At 35.6% G+C, this 18,221-nt stretch overlaps 1 protein-coding gene across 1 annotated transcript; it reads left to right on the forward strand.

Annotated features, from left to right (window-relative positions):
• The first annotated feature begins 20 nt into the window (after positions 1–20).
• On the forward strand, positions 21–17,811 carry LOC132562064 (DNA repair protein REV1-like). The gene is made up of 20 exons (XM_060226788.1): positions 21–195; positions 2,472–2,605; positions 3,257–3,377; positions 3,598–3,769; positions 3,930–4,756; positions 5,065–5,357; positions 5,663–5,787; positions 7,099–7,253; positions 8,521–8,640; positions 8,879–9,099; positions 9,697–9,841; positions 10,681–10,911; positions 11,216–11,465; positions 11,881–12,013; positions 12,845–13,108; positions 13,747–14,004; positions 14,584–14,898; positions 15,712–15,949; positions 16,243–16,345; positions 17,336–17,811. Exons 2-20 carry the CDS (start codon positions 2,513–2,515, stop codon positions 17,469–17,471), a joined length of 4,200 nt encoding a protein of 1,399 aa, XP_060082771.1. The 5' UTR covers positions 21–195; positions 2,472–2,512; the 3' UTR covers positions 17,472–17,811.
• The last annotated feature ends 410 nt before the right edge of the window (positions 17,812–18,221 follow it).

Raw genomic sequence — 18,221 nt, forward strand, 5'->3', positions numbered from 1 at the left:
TCCGAAGATCTGTCCCTTCGGTACGGCCGCACTATTTCAACATTGGCCGTTTTGTGCTTAGGTAGGCTATATACGAACGAGTTGATTTTAAAAACAAAATTAACATAAGATAGCGTTAACATTTATCTGATTATCTTTAAACTGTATAAGGCTTATCAGAATCACGATGATTGAAGTCTTCACCTCTCTTTACAGGTAAGTAACACTATTATCAGTCACTACGTCATGTTTTACTTTCACTTTAGATAGATCATTGCCTGGTAAGTCAAGTAACATGACAGGATGTACGTGGTTACATAAAATCTAGTTAAAAAGATAAGAAATAATGTAAATATATCCAAGTTTACATATATTTATTAATAATTTGAAGATAAATAACAAGTATAAATTGCTCAATATTGTTGATAAAAATGTCATTTTACCTGAGATCTGGGGTGACCCATCAAAACCTAAAAATGCTTAGTTCCATTGGGGTCCCCGATGATTGTTTAAGATTAAGATTGACAAACTTAATTTGAATTGTAAACCTGCTTTTGATTTAGTTTACTAAATAATGTTTTGAGGCTTTGCCTCCAAAACAGTAAGGCCTATTAGAGGTACCCTTTAATAATTGTATCTTGGAATTGAATACTTCAAGGGTTATGAAGAAGTTATAGGAGATAGAGATGCCTCCTTTTAGATATCAAGTCTGTTTTGTTGTTGTCTTCGAGGTCTAAAACTGTGGGAAGGGAGTAGCGTAGAAGTTTAGAGTAGAGGTCCCTTACTTGCCTTGGCTGGTGGGAATTTCCCATTGCTTGAGTGGAGGCATGTTGGGCTAGATACTGAATGGTTGCTAGTTCAAACCCCAGTGGTGGCAGGTTGTCTTTGTTACTCCTTCCTATAACACATCAGTATTTTCCCGAAAGATATCCACAGGTGTGACCTAAAAATTGCTCACTTGAAATGACAGACATGCATATCAGAAGTGGTAGCTTCTGTTTATGGTGACATCACTGAATCACAGAGATGCTTGAGTTAGCCTAACTGTGGCCACAAAGTTTTACATTTATAAAATCATCATTTCAAAAAGGAATGACATTTTGATGAGAAAAAAGCAAATTGTAATCATGTTAAGAAAATAGTGGATGACTGTGTCTATGTCGTTTTGTTTTTAACTCAAATGTGTCACATTACTTACCACACCACAAACTTTTCAAATAAGATTAATTTTCATGTGCCAATCTACAACTCACTTGTTCATTCAAATCAAAAAGCAGTCTCACTACAATCGATCATTTTAAAATCATCATTTTTCCAATACAACATATGCATGTTTGGACTTCCATGGCAAACAATGGAAAGGAGGCAGGGCCTGTTATTCATTGATGATTTTTATTCACTTGATAGATGACAACAAAATATCGGCATCAGAGGATGGTTTAATGATTTATGATATCTGGGAGGATGTTTGACATGTAAAAATGTTTATTGTGAAAAAGTATCCTAATTTGCCAATGAGATGAATGCTCATAATAATTCATGATTTATGGATTTAATCACAGTTTTTTTTCTCACAGAAAGCGTCGGATGTTTCTGTAACTAAAATTACCTGGGTTCTCGGTCATGTAGGTCATTAGTTCATGTATAATACAGTTCAACAAATTACTTATACCAAGGGTGGAGACATGTATGTTGTACAAGATACATGTACCAGGTAGACATATTAAAATTTTAATTTCTAGGTTAGAAAATGACTTTGATATGTCAAAGTAGAAGATTTTATCAGGATAAGCGTGACATTTACATACCGATATCAATTAAAGCAGCATATATGGTTACCTGTCATGAGGCTGAAACTGCCTGTCATTTCAATGAATGCCCAGTGTAAACAATGGGAACAATTATCTGGCAGAATTATTGTTACTGTCATTGGGATATCTTGTTCATTAATCATAACACCTGTATAACATTTGTAATTACACTTAATTTCTGAATATCATAAATAATAAAAAGGATTGTGACCTGACCATTTGTATCCACATATGATGAGACTAAGGAAAGGGATATAAGGATGTTCCTATATATATAGATATATACCTACATACATAGGTAACGCTATCATTTGTTAGTGGTTAACATCTTACACTGGAATAAGGACCATTATGTTTTGGACCAATTTCAGGGTTCTAGGGTCAAGGTCAAGGTCACTTTCTATTTTTAGAAAATCTATTTTAGTACTCTAGCTACTTCATTTTTGTTAAGGATTTCAATTAAACTTCAAACATTTATAAAGTCCTAGTATATCTCAGAGGAGTTCAAATTTCAGGGTTTTAGTGTGAAAATTTTTAGGTCAAGATGGTTTTTACCTTTTTACTCTTTAAGGGGTTTTGAACAAATTTTACACACTTAGCCATCTTCTGTATTACACATGATTAAATTAAAATGGAAATGTAAGGAGATTTGTTTGTCATGTTTTCTGTGTCTTTTTCCAGATGTAAATAGATGCATGTTTTGAAGAAACCTTTGAACTATAATGTCAAAACGTGGAAAGCAAGGGGTGTCCCTTCCCAGCAATACTGGACATGGATTTAGCCGTTTGAGCACAGATAATGGCTGGGAAGCACAGGTCAGTAAAACAGATTTTTAATGTCCACAAAAACAAAACAACCAAAAAAAACTACTTAATATTTCAACTATTTATAGGAGTAAGTACTTATCAAACAGTTGCCTTACACTAAAATACCATAGGTACAAGTGAATACCTGTGAACACTACCTCATACATACTAAATAAGCACACATACGTCTGTGGCAGGGTCAGCAAAAATGGCAACAAATGCTACATCATTGTCCTGTAATAAGAGCCTGTCTCACTGCTTTTTAGTCCGATTTAATGTGTTGGCCTCTCAGACTTGTTTGAGGATAGATGCAGTGATTAGGCAACATAGTCAGAAGTGCCCAGGGTTTAAGTGCCACTGTGATGGAGAGATGGTAGAGGAAAAGAGCTTGATCAATGTTTTTATTTCACTTTAGGTTTGCATACTGATTGAAACACAGATCTTTGTGTAAATAATATTTAACTTATATCTAACCCAAGGAGCCAAATTTTGTTTGAAGTCAAAGGATGGTCTCATTGCGGGGCAATGAAATATTGATAACTATACTACAGCAAAGCAATAGCTATGGTTGGGGTTGATATCGTTATGCTCGTTAGATAAGTAGTTGTAATTAAACATGGAATAAATCACATGTTAACCCATTGTCATTTATCATTGTAGGGAGGGTACATGGCCGCCAAGAAGCAGAAACTTCAGAATCAGTATGAAGCAGACATTGGGTCTGAGGGAAACACTAGGAACATATTCAAAGGAGTAGCAATCTTTGTGAATGGATACACAAGTAAGTTCTTCTGTGTCTTGTTTCAGAATCCTGTTACCCTAGGACAAATTAAACCCTGAAACTTCACTGCTAATTAAGAAATGGGGGCTCATTACAGAACAATGAAAGACAATTGTTGGTAATTCTAACAAACAGCAATAAAAATGGATGCATTTAATACAAGATATGAACTTATTGAAATATGAGTATGATAAAAAGACAGATGTTTAATTTGACACAGAGCCATCATCAGACGAGCTGAAGCGTCTTGTAGTGTCACATGGAGGTCAATATGAACACTACCTGTACAAGACACGGGTGACACATATCATTGCTACTAACCTAACCAACAGTAAGATCAAGGACCTGATGAAGAATGGGAAGGTAGTCCACCCAGAATGGATCACAGACAGGTAATGTGCTGTTGATTCAATTGACCAGCATAGGAATAGAAATCCATGTATGTTGTTCTAGAATCTGAAAAGAGTTAAAAACATCCTATCAAATGGTCTGTTCTTATTAGCAGATGTTAATCAGAAGTTTGTATGTGTCTTTTAATGTTTGGTATTTCAGTGTCAAGGCCAGTCGTTTGTTGCCTTACTCAAAGTATCTACTGTACACGGCCAAGGGAGGTAAGCAACATGGTCTTGAAACCTTCTCCACTCACACAGTCACTCGTCACAGCAGCACATCATCTAATGCCACTATGGACATGGATACATCTCATTTTGATAAAAGAGAAAAGTCATCGGATGACAGCATTCCTCAAGGTAACAATTTAGATCATACATCACAGGAAACACAAGATTCAGTGGCATCTTTTCATGAATCAGAAAGACAATTCATTCATTGTAATGAGGAAGAAAACATGATTGAGGAAGACAGCGATGAATCATCCCTTTTTGGGAACCAAAGTTTCAAAGCACAACAACAAGCAACTAACATGGTTATTAGTCAAAAAGTAAGCCATGTGATGCCAGATGAGCATGAAATCCAAGCAGATAATGGTATCAGAGTTATTTCCCCTGGAAAAGTCCATCAAGCTGCTGCAGTGAATGGCCATGGGACATCAGGCTCAAAACGAACTGGGATGGCGACAGCAGGAGAACCAGCATTTCTGAATGAGTTCTATTCCAATTCTCGACTTCATCATCTTTCAACCTGGAAGTCAGAATGGCGTGCCTATGTGAAGATGCTACAAAGTCAGAGTCAAGATTTTCCTGGCAGAACCAAACTGATGGAGGTAGCCAGCAAAAGGTGCCAGGATATGAAAAGCATGTTAAGTAATAAAATTAATTTGGGACAAAACCAGAGTGCCAAGCCATCCCGTATCATTATGCATGTTGACATGGACTGTTTCTTTGTGTCTGTTGGTTTAAGGAAAAGGCCAGATCTAAGAGGTAAGAACATAATCTGTAGATAACACTGTGTATGATAAAGACAGCACAAGGAAAGACAGGGTTGGGCACATAATCTCAGACTTGTGATATCTGCAACACATATATGTCAGCTTATTATTGATGATGGACTTATCGCTACATAATTCAAAAATTTATTATAATGAAACGTTTTCATTCAAGACAAATTTTTAACCACAAGATGATTATATTTGACTTATCATTAATATAGTTTTGAGTTAGTTATCCATTATTATAAACACATATATTACACTTCATTGGTTACAATTGATATAATTCATACTTTTTAGGGAAACCAGTAGCTGTCACTCACTCCAGAGGTCAAGGTATGAAGGCCCCTTTACAGGGGTCAAACCCTGCCTATGAACGACAGCAGTGGGAACTTAAGCGTAACCAGGGTGGAAAGAAGGGTAGGAAGCTTCAGCTTCCCACACGACAACCACTAATAGATGAAGGTATTGAGGAGGATGATGAAGAAGATGATAGCAATGATGGGATAGATAGGCCTGAAGCAGCTCCAGAGATTTCTGAGTCCTTTCACTCCATGGCTGAAATTGCTTCATGTAGTTATGAAGCTAGACAGGTGAACTGATTATTCTTTGAAAAATATTTTTATCTTCTAAAGTAATTTTGTCAAAAAAAAAGCAATGAAAATGAAAATTCACTGAAAAAAACAATTTTTATAAGTAAATCTCATCGAAGGTTTTAAAACAGTTAAGAATTTTTAAAATTAACTACAGCTTTTAATGATAAATCATTTATGTAATGAAGGATCAAAGTCCACGATATGTTATATTTTGCTAATACAAAAAAAATAGTCCAAAGAGAACTGGTCTTTAACTAAATTAAACCTGTTGGAAAATACTTTTGACATTTTGTTTATTACAGTCAGGCGTTCGGAATGGAATGTTCATGGGGAAGGCCAAACAGCTGTGTCCAGAACTACTGACCATTCCATATGACTTTGATGGCTACCAGGAAGTGTCCAAAACACTGTATGACACTGTTGCCAGGTATAACTGTAACCTTTGATTTTGACGATGAAATGGCTCACATGTGGCTGTCTTGGATTTGACTGTAGTTTGTTATAACTGTCTCCTGAAATGTACAGTATGGATCTTTCTCAAATTGTATATAAAGGTTCCTCTCGGTTTCTAGTGTGGCTCATTTCATTTTCAGACTGATTCAAATAATTGGTTGGCTGAAAGATGGCCATCTCTGATTTTATAATGTTGTTTTGTTGTTGCTATTTCAAGAGAATTACTGAATGGATCTTTCTCAAATTTCTTTTGAAGATACCATTGATCTAAAATAGTGCACTTTCAATTTTGGAAATGATGAGAAAAAACAAATGGAAGGCTAGTGGTCACATTGAATTTTGACAATCGCTATTTCTTGAGAAGTACAGGATGGATCTTCCATTTTTCATTGGAAGGTTATCCTTAGGTGAAGTTCCTAGTCATTTTAATTGTTGGAAAGATGAGAAAAACAACATTGCTGACAGGCTGCCATATTTAATTTTGACAATGAATGTTTGTTACTTTCAGTTCCTGTGCAGAACAGGATGGGTGTTTCTCAGATTTTGTTTTAAGCCATTATTGCTTTTTCTGAAGGAGAATTCTCAAATTTCATATGATTAAGAGCAAATAAGAAAGAAGAAAAAAGATCCAATTGAAGAACACATAAAGATCATAAAAATGGATGAATAATTTGACTTTTATTCAAATTTTTGTTTGTGATTAAACTAGATAGTTGTCTGTTGCATGTTGATGTGAATGACTCCCATTATTCAAAAACATTTTTACCTAACTTTGAAAATCAGAGCAGTGAAATATATCTGATAGCAGCTTTGAATAACACATTTTGAGGTCTCATGTTCTTGATTCTTTAAGTCGACAAGCTTCAGCAAGATATTCTATTTTATACTTCATAAGTCATCTCAAACACTTTTAAGTTGTGCAATAGTTAGTTATTCATTTATCACCCATAGTATTTTCGACCACATGTGAGAAGAGTCTTTGACTCCATGTGTAATCGAATTGAAATAAAGTCTATTATTATTATTATTATTATAGTTAAAAAACAGCATGTAAAATCCATCTTTTTTCAAGATCATTTAAATATGGCATATTTTCATATTTTCCTAGAAAATAATTCTGTATCCTGCAATATACCCAGTGGCCCAACATCATTTATAACTTCAGTGTATGGAGGTAATTGCACATTGAAACAGTTTTTGGGTTCATCTCTTCTTACATTCCAGTATTTGGGGGTGGGCTTATTACCAGGCAGTGTAATAATGTTAATCTTTATTTTGAGGTTAGATATACTCATGACATTGAGGCGGTCAGTTGTGATGAGATGTTAGTGGACTGTACTGACCTTCTGGCCATGACCGGAGCTGAACCACTTGAGTTTGCATCACTCCTTCGACAGGAACTTATGGACAAGACTGGCTGTCCTGCTTCAGCTGGCATGGGTAAAGTGAGATTAGTGGCATAAATTTTGTTCTGGCCTTATGATTTATAAAGTAGAATCCTTGAACTTCCATGGGTTAATATCACTTAGTTATCCTCACAGAAGAGTGTCATATTAAATACTCTTGGCTTTCAAAGATGATGAAGAAGCTGAATTAGTTAACTTTTGCCAAATTAACAAATTAAAGCTGATATTCGTTCCTTGTCATAATGTAATTGATGTCAACATTGTCCTCTACATACTCTCCTCAGCTCATGATAAATGATACCTATCGTCAAAAAACTGTTAACTGAGAAAAGTTTGTCACAAGAAAGTCTTGTTATTTAAGACAATTTTATTATTAGTGGTCAATGTTTTATGTGATGATTTTGTCACTTTGTCACTAGGGCACACTCTTGTTTATAATGATTTTTACACTAGGGTTCACTGTTATACAAGATGGTCTGGTCACTAGGGGACACTGTTGTTTGTAATGATTTTTACACTAGGGGGCACTATTATACAAAATGGTCTGGTCACTAGGAGACACTGTTGTTTGTAATGATTTTTACACTAGGGGGCACTGTTATACAAGATGGTCTGGTCACTAGGGGACACTGTTGTTTGTAATGATTTTTTCACTTGGAGGCACTGTCTCTGATGATTTTGTCATGGTTAGGGGGCACTGTTTGTGATGATTTGTCACTAGGGGGCACTGTCTGTGATGATGCTTCCATGGTTGGGGGCACTGTTTGTGATGATTTTGTCACAAGGGGGCACTCTGTTATATGTTATGATTATGTCACTAGGTGGCACTGTTGTTTGTGATGATTTTGTCATGGCTAGGGGGCACTGTTTGTGATGATTTTGTCACTAGGCACTAGGGGGCACTGTCTGTGATGATTTTGTCATGGCTAGGAGGCACTGTTTGTGATGATTTTGTCACTTGGGGGCACTGTCTTTGATGATGTTTCCATGGTTGGGGGCACTGTTTGTGATGATTTTGTCACTTGGGGGCACTGTCTTTGATGATGTTTCCATGGTTGGGGCACTGTTTGTGATGATTTTGTCACTAGGGGGCACTGTCTGTGATGATGCTTCCATGGTTGGGGGCACTGTTTGTGATGATTTTGTCACCAGGGGGCACTCTGTTATATGTTATGATTTTGTCACTAGGTGGCACTGTTGTTTGTGATGATTTTGTCACTGAAGAGGAGGTGTGGGCATATTAGTATAAATTGTTGGTATACTGTAATTCTCAACAAAACTAACAATCTCCATATTTGTAGGATCCAACATCCTACTGGCCAAGATGGCGACAAGGAAAGCCAAACCAAATGGCCAGTATTTTCTTCAGTCAGATGATGTGCTGGACTTCATCAGCGATCAGACAATTCAGAACATTCCAGGTAAATCCTCAGCTTTGTTTAAAAAAAAAATCCTTGAGACAATGTTTAACATTCAACATGATACAATTTAATTCTCAATCTCTTCCTAAATAGATAAGAACTTTTTTCTCAAAAGTAAACAGATTGCATCAAACTGGCTTAAAGGGAATTTTCTCTTCTTATTTGAAGTTGTGTTAAATACCCATTTTTCAGAACAAAAAAAAAATGTACATGCATGTTGTGAATTCCATCTTTTAAGGAGTTGGATGGTCTATGTCCAAAAAATTAAAAACCATGAACATTGAGAAATGTGGAGATCTACAAAAGGTGTCGCTAAGTGTCCTCCAAAAGGAGTTTGGACCCAAAACTGGCCAATCACTATACAGATACTGTCGTGGAGAAGATGATCGACCAATCAAAATTGAACAGGAAAGGAAATCTGTTTCTGCAGAAATAAATTATGGTATTCGCTTCAAACATGTAAGTTGATAATAAATCCATTTTTAATTCCCTTCTGTTTTTGTTTGTGTGCATAACTGCTTATCTTTGTATCGTCTGACCTGTCACGTCATGCTTTGAATTATATCATAACTCTAGTGCATCCATTTCTTATGAGATTATGTAAATTTTATGTAAATGTCAACTATAACAGTACCTCAGACTCCGCCCTGTTTTTGAGTCTAGATCAAGGTTGTCATTATATTTATTGAAATTTATCAAACAGGTGACGCCGTGTTAATACACTATGAAATGGTTACAGATTAGAAACCAACTGAAAGTCTCTGAGAAAGATAATGCCACAGTTTACATCACATTTGTAAACTCCACTTTGTTGTATATATTTCTTATTATTGAATGTAAACTATTTATCTTTAAACAAGCCCAGGGGACCAATGAATTACCACTGTGAGAGATGCGCTTATTACAGGACAGTGATATAGCATTTGTTGCCATTTCTACTGAAAAAACTGAAAATGTGGGATGTTTAGTCTTATTGCAAGACTATACATTGATAAAACAAAGGGAGGTAAGAGAGAAGTTTTAGATTGGTCCTATATTTCACTTCTCAATCCACAGAATGGTGAAGCAGAGAAATTTCTATCAGATTTGTCGGAGGAAGTTCATACCCGTCTGAAGAGCATAGACAGGAAGGGCAAGACAATAACTCTCAAAGTGATGGTGAGACGCGAGGATGCTCCAGTGGAAACATCAAAATTCATGGGTAAATTTTTGTTTATTGTCCAGGTGACTAAAATAACATGAAAGACAAGAACATTATACTTTTAACTACAAGGTGAACTGACAATTTCTGGCTTCAGTCGTCAAATAATTTTCCATATTTATCCAAATAGAATTTCTCATTTTTCACCATGAATGCCTATTTACATGTACAACTTCAAATGATATCGGCATTGTTTTTGCCTAAAGTTTTAAAACAGATTGTTAAATCTATCGATTCAATATCAATTTATTTCCTGATGTTTTCAGTCCACCATCAGATGGTGGGCTGTACAAATTGCCTAATTGGCTGTGATCTGCAATCTGTCTGTTGTCAATTCATCTGTTCTTAAAAAGATATAGTTGACACTGGTATTAGACAGATTATTCACAAATTTCATATGTAGCAAGGGGTTTCCTTTGTCCCTCCTTGTCATTATTTCACTTTGGAACTGATTGGAAATTTCAAAATTGCCGAGAGGCGGTCATTTTGGAATTTGATCACAGACCATTTTCATATTTTACATGTAGGTATCCGTTGGTTCTTAGTGGTGCATATTTGATTTTGGGACAAATGAGGGGGAAATCATGCAATGGTGGGCACCACAATCCCTCTAGAATCATGTCTGTATACATTTCAGTGTTGATAAATGACAGCTTACTCTTGCAGGCAAATGTCTGTTATTAGTAACACTGTTTCTCCTTTTTATTTTCCAGCTGACTTGTAGTGAAAAAATATCTCAACATCCTCCTTTTTACATTTTTTCTTTTCAAATCATTACAGCTGCCATTTACAATGATCATAGCAAACTTTCACTTGACCCAGTCATTTTTTATATGTAGGTCATGGCATCTGCAACAACCTATCCAAATCAGTCACATTGCCTATGGCAACAGATGACCCCAAAGTTATCTGTCGAGAGTGCATTGGTATATTAAACCATATGAAGGTTAAGGCGAGTGACCTTCGTGGCATTGGTATTCAGCTGCAGAGACTAGAGCCCAGCGTCCTTGGGGGCCATAAGTCAAACAAAGGAGCTCAGAGCATCCTTAATTTTACTGTTTCTAAACAAGGTAATGAATTTAGTTTATGTTTTGTATCAGTGTACATTACCAAATTTCCAGATAGAGCAACATGTAAGGTAAAAAAATCGAATTTGCACATAAACATAATTTGTACTTTTTGGAGGTGACATTGCTGAAAAAATTCTGGGTTAAAATTTGTAAAAATGATAAGTTGATACTTCTGTATCAAACTGTATTGATCTGGCAATGCTATTGATCTGTAATAAGCCAATTTTCCTACCTCGAGTCAGAGATCATGACTTATTTTTTTCTATGTTAAACATGTAATGATGCCTCAAATTCTTCTTTTCAGCATTACTAAATAAAAGTTCCTCTAAATCTCCAAACACTTCAGCAGCCTCATTGTTACCTCTCTCTGTTGACCTTGACATTGAAACATGCGCTGAAGGTCAAACAAGTGAAGCGAGACAGGAAGGAGATGAGATGGAGAGTTTTATTGACTTACCTAACCAAACAGATCGTGAACTGGTGCATAAATCTGAAGATGAAAGTAACGACTTTTTAGGGGGATACTGTCATAACATTGTGGACGAGTTGTCCAGGTAATCCCACAGTTTTATATTGTATATATATTCATATCGTGAGTTATTAAATGTAAAATAAATATTTACATGACTGATAACAGCAAGAGATATCTAATATTTTGCATCAATTCAGGTAAATCAAAATTTTGTCATCCCTATGATTGCTAAATTTTATATGCCAGTATCTCTAGGGATGGCACATATTGCTTAACTTTGTAGAGTTATGTCCCTTCCTTTGATTTTTGATACAAAGATGTAGCTATAGGTTGGGAACTTCAGATAGCTTGAACTGTCCTGCCAAGTTTTCTTTCTTTATTGTTTTCATGGCAAACAAGTTACTTGTTTTTGTCTCTCTAACCACACCAACATATGCCTTTTGATATTATACTTATGGGCCATTCAGACTATAGATAAGCTGTGTTTATTTACCCAGGAGAAAGACAGCAAAAAGGTTTCTTCCTCCTCTACCTTCACTGCCCGACCTATCTGGGTCCCCAGAGCTGACAGCTGGCGGTGGGGATAGGAGCACATCTGGAATCGAGGATTACTTCCCTTCTCCTTCTCAGGTTTGTGTTCAACATCAGTGGGTTGCAGTTTCACCTTGATTGAAACGGTTTGTCCAACTGAACCTGCAAGATAATGTGAGATACCTATCTGGACTTAGGCTGGATGACAGAATATTTTGCTTGTGTACTTTGAAGGGACCAACTGTAGCTTTCTGAAACTAACTGGCTATCACAAAGTTTCAGAAGTAGGGCATAACCCAGGGCTGATCACACATATTTCAAAGTGAAAGATTTCGTTACAGGTTTGAAGGCAATACATTTATTTATAGTTTATTGTTTTATTATTGGCGGAAAATGCAGACAGTGTGTAAAAATAAGCATTTTCAAAATCAGGTACAGGTGGATTTGTTTATTGTGGAATATATACGAGTTGCCTGAACTGTTTCACCCTGTTTATATGACAGCAGCTTTGCTGCATTTACAGCACTAGGCAAATATTGAAGGGGCAATGACTTAATACTAGGTCCCTGTCACTTACACTTTAACCTCGATTTTTAAAATTTGGGATGTTTATTTGTAAAACTGTTACATGGAAACAAAGCTTGATATAATTTTCACATGTTTATCTTGAAGGTTAAATCTTTGTTCAGGTTCTGTGTACAAATGAATTCCTACCTTTCCAAATTGTCCAAAAGTAAACTGAAGATGTACCTTTATAAAAAAAAACAAATTGAAAGAAATTTGTGGACTTTCAACATCAAGATTGATCTCAACATAAAAAAGGAAGTAGTACCAGTTTTCATAGTTAGGCCTGTCTTGTTAAATCATTATCTATACACTCTGTACTGAGGTCAGTTTATAAACCATGTTGTCTTTATTTCTTAATTACAGATAGATCCAAGTGTACTTAATGAATTACCTCCAGACATTCGCTCACAAATTGAGAAAGAAATGATTTCCAGAAGAGTAAAAGGTAGTCACAGCCATCAATCTAATCACAGCACACCCAGTACTAGTAGAACTCATAGGACAAGAGTGGTTGTTGATGAAAGACCTGGATGCTCTCATTGGTCAGAAAACTTAGATTCAGCCAATCAAAATGGGTCAGCTAAAAGTTCCTTGGAAGCTGCAGATCTCATGCCATCACCTTCACAGGTACTTTGTGAAATGAGGAAAAAATTTTTATGTATTTGTGAATTCATTTAAAAATGTTAAGAAAATTATCATTCTTTATTGTGTCGAACAACCATGTTGATAACAAGTTGATATTGGACCATAAGTTCAACAATCACTCTGACATAATGCTGATAGTTGTAAAAGTACAGAGGAAAAAGACTTTATATATAGGTACTCTTATCACCTTACAAATAAGAGGTGGGTATAGCTAGCAATTAATGTAATCATCCCAATTATATTTTCTAGTATGTTAGATGCAGCAAGTTATTCTGATCTGATTCTGCTTGCTTGTGAAACCTATGTCCCAGATTTTAAGTAGCTCTTCTGAAGAGAGATTGTAGCCTTGTCCCAACATATAGCTATGGTATGGCTGTTTATAACTTTTTGAACTTAGATGATAGTGTAAATGATCCTCAAAGATTTTGGTCTGTGCCAGGAAGTCTTGCAAACAGAAAACAGAATATCTCCTGTGGGGATTTCAGACTGATCCTGTAATAGTAGGAGAATGCGTAGCTTTCCTGAAACAGAAGACCTTGTCCATTATCTGTTTCCTTGATGTTTGTTCAAATTTATTGTTGGAGAATTAATTAAGAAAGAGCTATGAACCTCAATTACAGATAGATCCCAGCGTGTTGAGGGAATTGCCCCCAGACATCCGCAAACAAGTTGAAAATGACATTGTTAGCAAAAAACGGCAGGGCAGCCATTCCACCCTGGGGGTAAACCATTCACTCGTTGTGAAAAAACATCCAGTTGTTGAAAATATCTCCAGAGAATCCGCTGTATCTGGATATTCACATCAGTCAGGACAACAGACTAATAGAGACGACACCCACAACGATAACACAGTAGTGCCTTTACCTTCATTATCTCAGGTAGGAATAATTGTAACACAAGGTATAAAGCCTTTGGGATGTTGGTAGATTGTGACTCTTTAACAATTTTCTGCCTTAGTGAAAGTTGTGATGTTAATCTGTCATATGTTCTACTTATTATTTTTAGCAGATATCTTGTTCTAGAAAGATTTTGTGAGATTATCGATATGAAGGAACCATCAGGTAGAAAGCGTGTTGTTTTATTGTTCCTGTCAATGTTTGTTTTTACTGTTAACAAATTTTTGCAATTTTACCAAAAGCACAAAGTGAATAAAATTGATTTTTCGCAGAAGTTGTCATGAAATGGTCTATTACTTTCTATATTTGTTTAATTTTTCCAGGTGTCAAATTTTCGATGATTCTACTTCATCCTTAAAATTGGCAAAATGTAGAACCTGTAAATTCAACAAGATAAATAGTACATGTAAAATAATCATGTAAATAAAGCAAGAAAGTTAAGTATCGTTAAAAAAGAGTTTAAACAGATGAGAAATTCTTGATATAGAAATTGTCAATTATTTTCCTTGAAATCAGGATTCTTGTTACCTTAAGATTTATAAAAAGTATTTTATTTACCAGTTAGATGAGAGTTGTTTGAATGCCCTACCGGAGGAGTTACAGGATGAGATTCGTGAAGCCTATGTAAGACAGGAGAGTGAAGAAATCACAAAACCATCCTCTTTTCATGCTATACCTATGCTTAGCCTTCAGCAAGCTTCATCCCCATCCAAACGGTCACCTGGAAAGACCTGTTCTCCGACAAAATCACGCTCACCAAGGAGAAGCCCCAACTTTAAAATTCCAAGGGGTAAACCAAGAAGAGGTAGACCAAAAAAACTTGAATTCCAAAGTCGGCGCCAACCAAAAATAACAGCAACAGTTAGCAGCAAGCAGGTGATGTATTATAATCTAGGAGTTTTCCTCTAATGGCAGAACCTAGGGTTTACATTGTTTTGTGACCCCAGGAATGGAATACGTTTTTCTCAACATCTGCCTACTGAATAGTTCTTTACTTGTGGAGGGCTAATATTTAGTGGTAGTTTCATTTTGGGCTAGTTCAGGGGTATTCAATTTTGTATGTGTCTATGAACAGGTATCCAGGTATACAGGTATAAGAAATATTTTTCAAAATTTTCATTCACTGTAGATTTGAGTTCAAAACCTCAAGGAAGCCTTAACACTATGATAGAGTCATATCACATGTCACAAATCTGTTTTCTGTACATTACTATGCAACAATTATGACATGACTGATTGGCTGTTGATCTTATCAAATTACATAATAGGAGAGCATAAATACAAGCATTTTAATGTAAATAATCAAAAGTCAATACATGTATTAAATGGGCACTTGTGTTTAAACTTGACAGTCAGTAGTTTAAGACTACAAGTAACATGCCAGTTATTCTGGTTCAGATCTCTAATGTTTGAAAATCAAGAAAGGATTTTTTCATATAGAAACATTTATAAATATGTGTTTTTACAATCCCCTCCCCCTCCCTCCCCTCTTCCTACCTAAAAAACCCCTGTAAAATCTGTCATTTTAGAAACAATTTAGGCAACTGTTCTTGTGAAAAAAAACATTTCTTTTTAAAAAAACATAGCGTAATGATTACATATAAAATCAGAATGCCTGATACCAGTCCGGCATCTTTGTGCGTTAAAACTTGGAGAGTATATTAAAGAAAATTTTATTTTCCATCTTAGCAAGAATCCAGAGTCGACACATTTAAAGACAATGTCTGTAAACTAGATGCTATTATAGTGGATCAACCAGCAGAAGAGGCTAACCCAGGTACCCTCATCGATGGTACAGTTAACGAAACTGCTGGATCCATTACTGATAGGATACCATCGTCCAGTCAGAGAGCTGTCAACTTATGTGGTGCTGTGACTATCACAGAAGTCCGTACTCTGCTGAGAGAGTGGCTGAGTTCTGCCCAAGGTATAACTTTCATTTCTGGATAGTCTTACTTTTTTTTTTTTTTTTTAAACTTTACTCAAAATATTAGCTTGGCTTCTCCGAGCTGTATACAAGTTGATATCATTGATGTTGGCTTGAGAAAAAGACATGTTGGTGGATTTATCGTTAAAATGAGGAATTAAGAATGATTCTAACTTTGTAAACATTCAACATATTTTCCAGAGAATGATTAAAAACCAAAATTGTATTTTGTATTTTACATTTTCAACTAGGAATTAATTCCCCACACAGTTATCTCTTCTGTTGTGTTACAGTGCCAGAGCAGGAGGATGAGGAGGTGATGCTAACTTACCTGCAGGACCTGGTTTTAGACAAGAATCTGGAACAAGTTGACTTAGTCATCAGGTTCCTAAACAGGTAAAATCTGCCCTGGTATTGCTGTAATTATGATTGTCTAGGGACTGGAAAAAAATTAATCTGAGTCAAAACCCAAATAACATATCTCTGATCCAAGGGTGTAGAATTATGGTCATAAATATTTCATGTGTGAAAAGTGATCAACATTCAATGTACATATACCATGGGAATGCTAAATGTAGCAATCTGTCTGCAGTGGGAAAGTCACCCATGCAAGCCTGAGAGGGGGCAGCACTTTTTTTACTACTCCTTTCTGTTACACAACAGGTATCTATAAGTGGGTTTTTTTTTTCAGAACAGTTCACCGAGATCTTTTCTGTATACAGAGTTGTAGTACTTTTTGCAGGTCTTTCTTTGTATATTGAGTGATGTAGCAATTATTCTGGTATCCTGGATCACAAAAAGCTCCATCATAACATTTACTTGGGTATATAAAGGAAAACATTTGTACTTCCCTGGTAATTATTTACCTGTTGGGTACAGACTCTATTCAATTATTTCTTCAGAGGTGCTGATAAGTTGCTAACACTTAGTCAGGATACCTCTTTTTTTATTTTGAATATATTGTCATTTTGTATATAAACAGAAAATATCACCTTGACATATTTGTTTCGCTAACTTTTTTGAGGTTTTAGCTCTCTTCCGGCAATTTGTTTTGTTTTATTTGAAATTGATAAACAAATCATCTGAAGAGAGCTAACAGGGTTTGAAACAAATACTTGGTCCTGCTGTTTTCACTTTATATATTTGGATGATACACAATGTGAGGAGAAGTTATTTAAATGTATTATTTTACATTTGAACATGGTAACATAACTAATGAAAGAAGACAATTTTTGAATTGTGCCAAATCAGGGCCTCAAAATTACAATTATTATATATTATCATATATTTATATACAGTCTGTACAAGAACAACCAGTAAAAACTGCTGTTAAGTGTTCATCCCTATAATTAAATACATCATCAATTTTTTTCTGTAAATTTTCAGGCATATCCAATGCTTACAGAATGACCTATGGAAAGAGACATTTGAGCGTATTGTTCAGCATATCCAATGTGTTGTACAATCCACCTATGGCAGCAAACTAAAGCTTCACAATGGATCAAATCAGCCTATAAGCTGACACTTTTAGCCTGTGATATACCAGTCTATACTTTACAACAGATGTTGTGCACTCAAATTGACTTTTGTTTCCATACTACTCCATTGTTAAGTGTACTTAACTATTTTATATTTTTGTTTCAAAATAAAAAAAATCAGATTTTCAGTATTATCTCTCCATGTGACTAGTTTGAATTTGTACATTTAACTTCATATGATTCTCATGGATTAAACTTGTGTCTAAAGATTATTCGATTTAGCTGTCAAAATGTTTTTACTCTGTCCAGAAATGTGTGGCAGGGTTTGATGTTTTATATATTTATATATATTTATCTGACTTGCATTAAAATTATTTGTTTGAAGTGATGCATATATGTTTTTATGTATACCTATGATGGATTTCATGGGAGTAATAACACAGAGCAGTGATTGCTGGGTGTGTCATCCTGTGAAGAGCCATACAGAGAGGAATAAGGGTAAAGTGTCTTGTCAAAAACACAACTACATCAACAAAGACCGGTCTGTTTCCAAGATTCCTGAGGAACAAACTGTCCTGGGTAGTTGACCTGGCACCATTCCTCTCCACCTTCACCCTAGATTACTGGTGTCAACATTGTGGCTGAGCTTGCCCACTATCAAAGAGCAATATTTTGTCCAAGATTTGGATTAATGATGGGATCTGACCAGATGTAAATTACAGGATAATTGAGTTTATTTTGGAAATTACAGCCTTGGAACAGTGACTACATTTAGATACCAACAGAAAAGGAAG

Source organism: Ylistrum balloti, unplaced genomic scaffold (genome assembly GCF_031769215.1).
Source record: "Ylistrum balloti isolate Yb309-2 unplaced genomic scaffold, AGI_CSIRO_Ybal_v1 Utg371338, whole genome shotgun sequence".
NCBI classification, from domain to species: domain Eukaryota; kingdom Metazoa; phylum Mollusca; class Bivalvia; order Pectinida; family Pectinidae; genus Ylistrum; species Ylistrum balloti.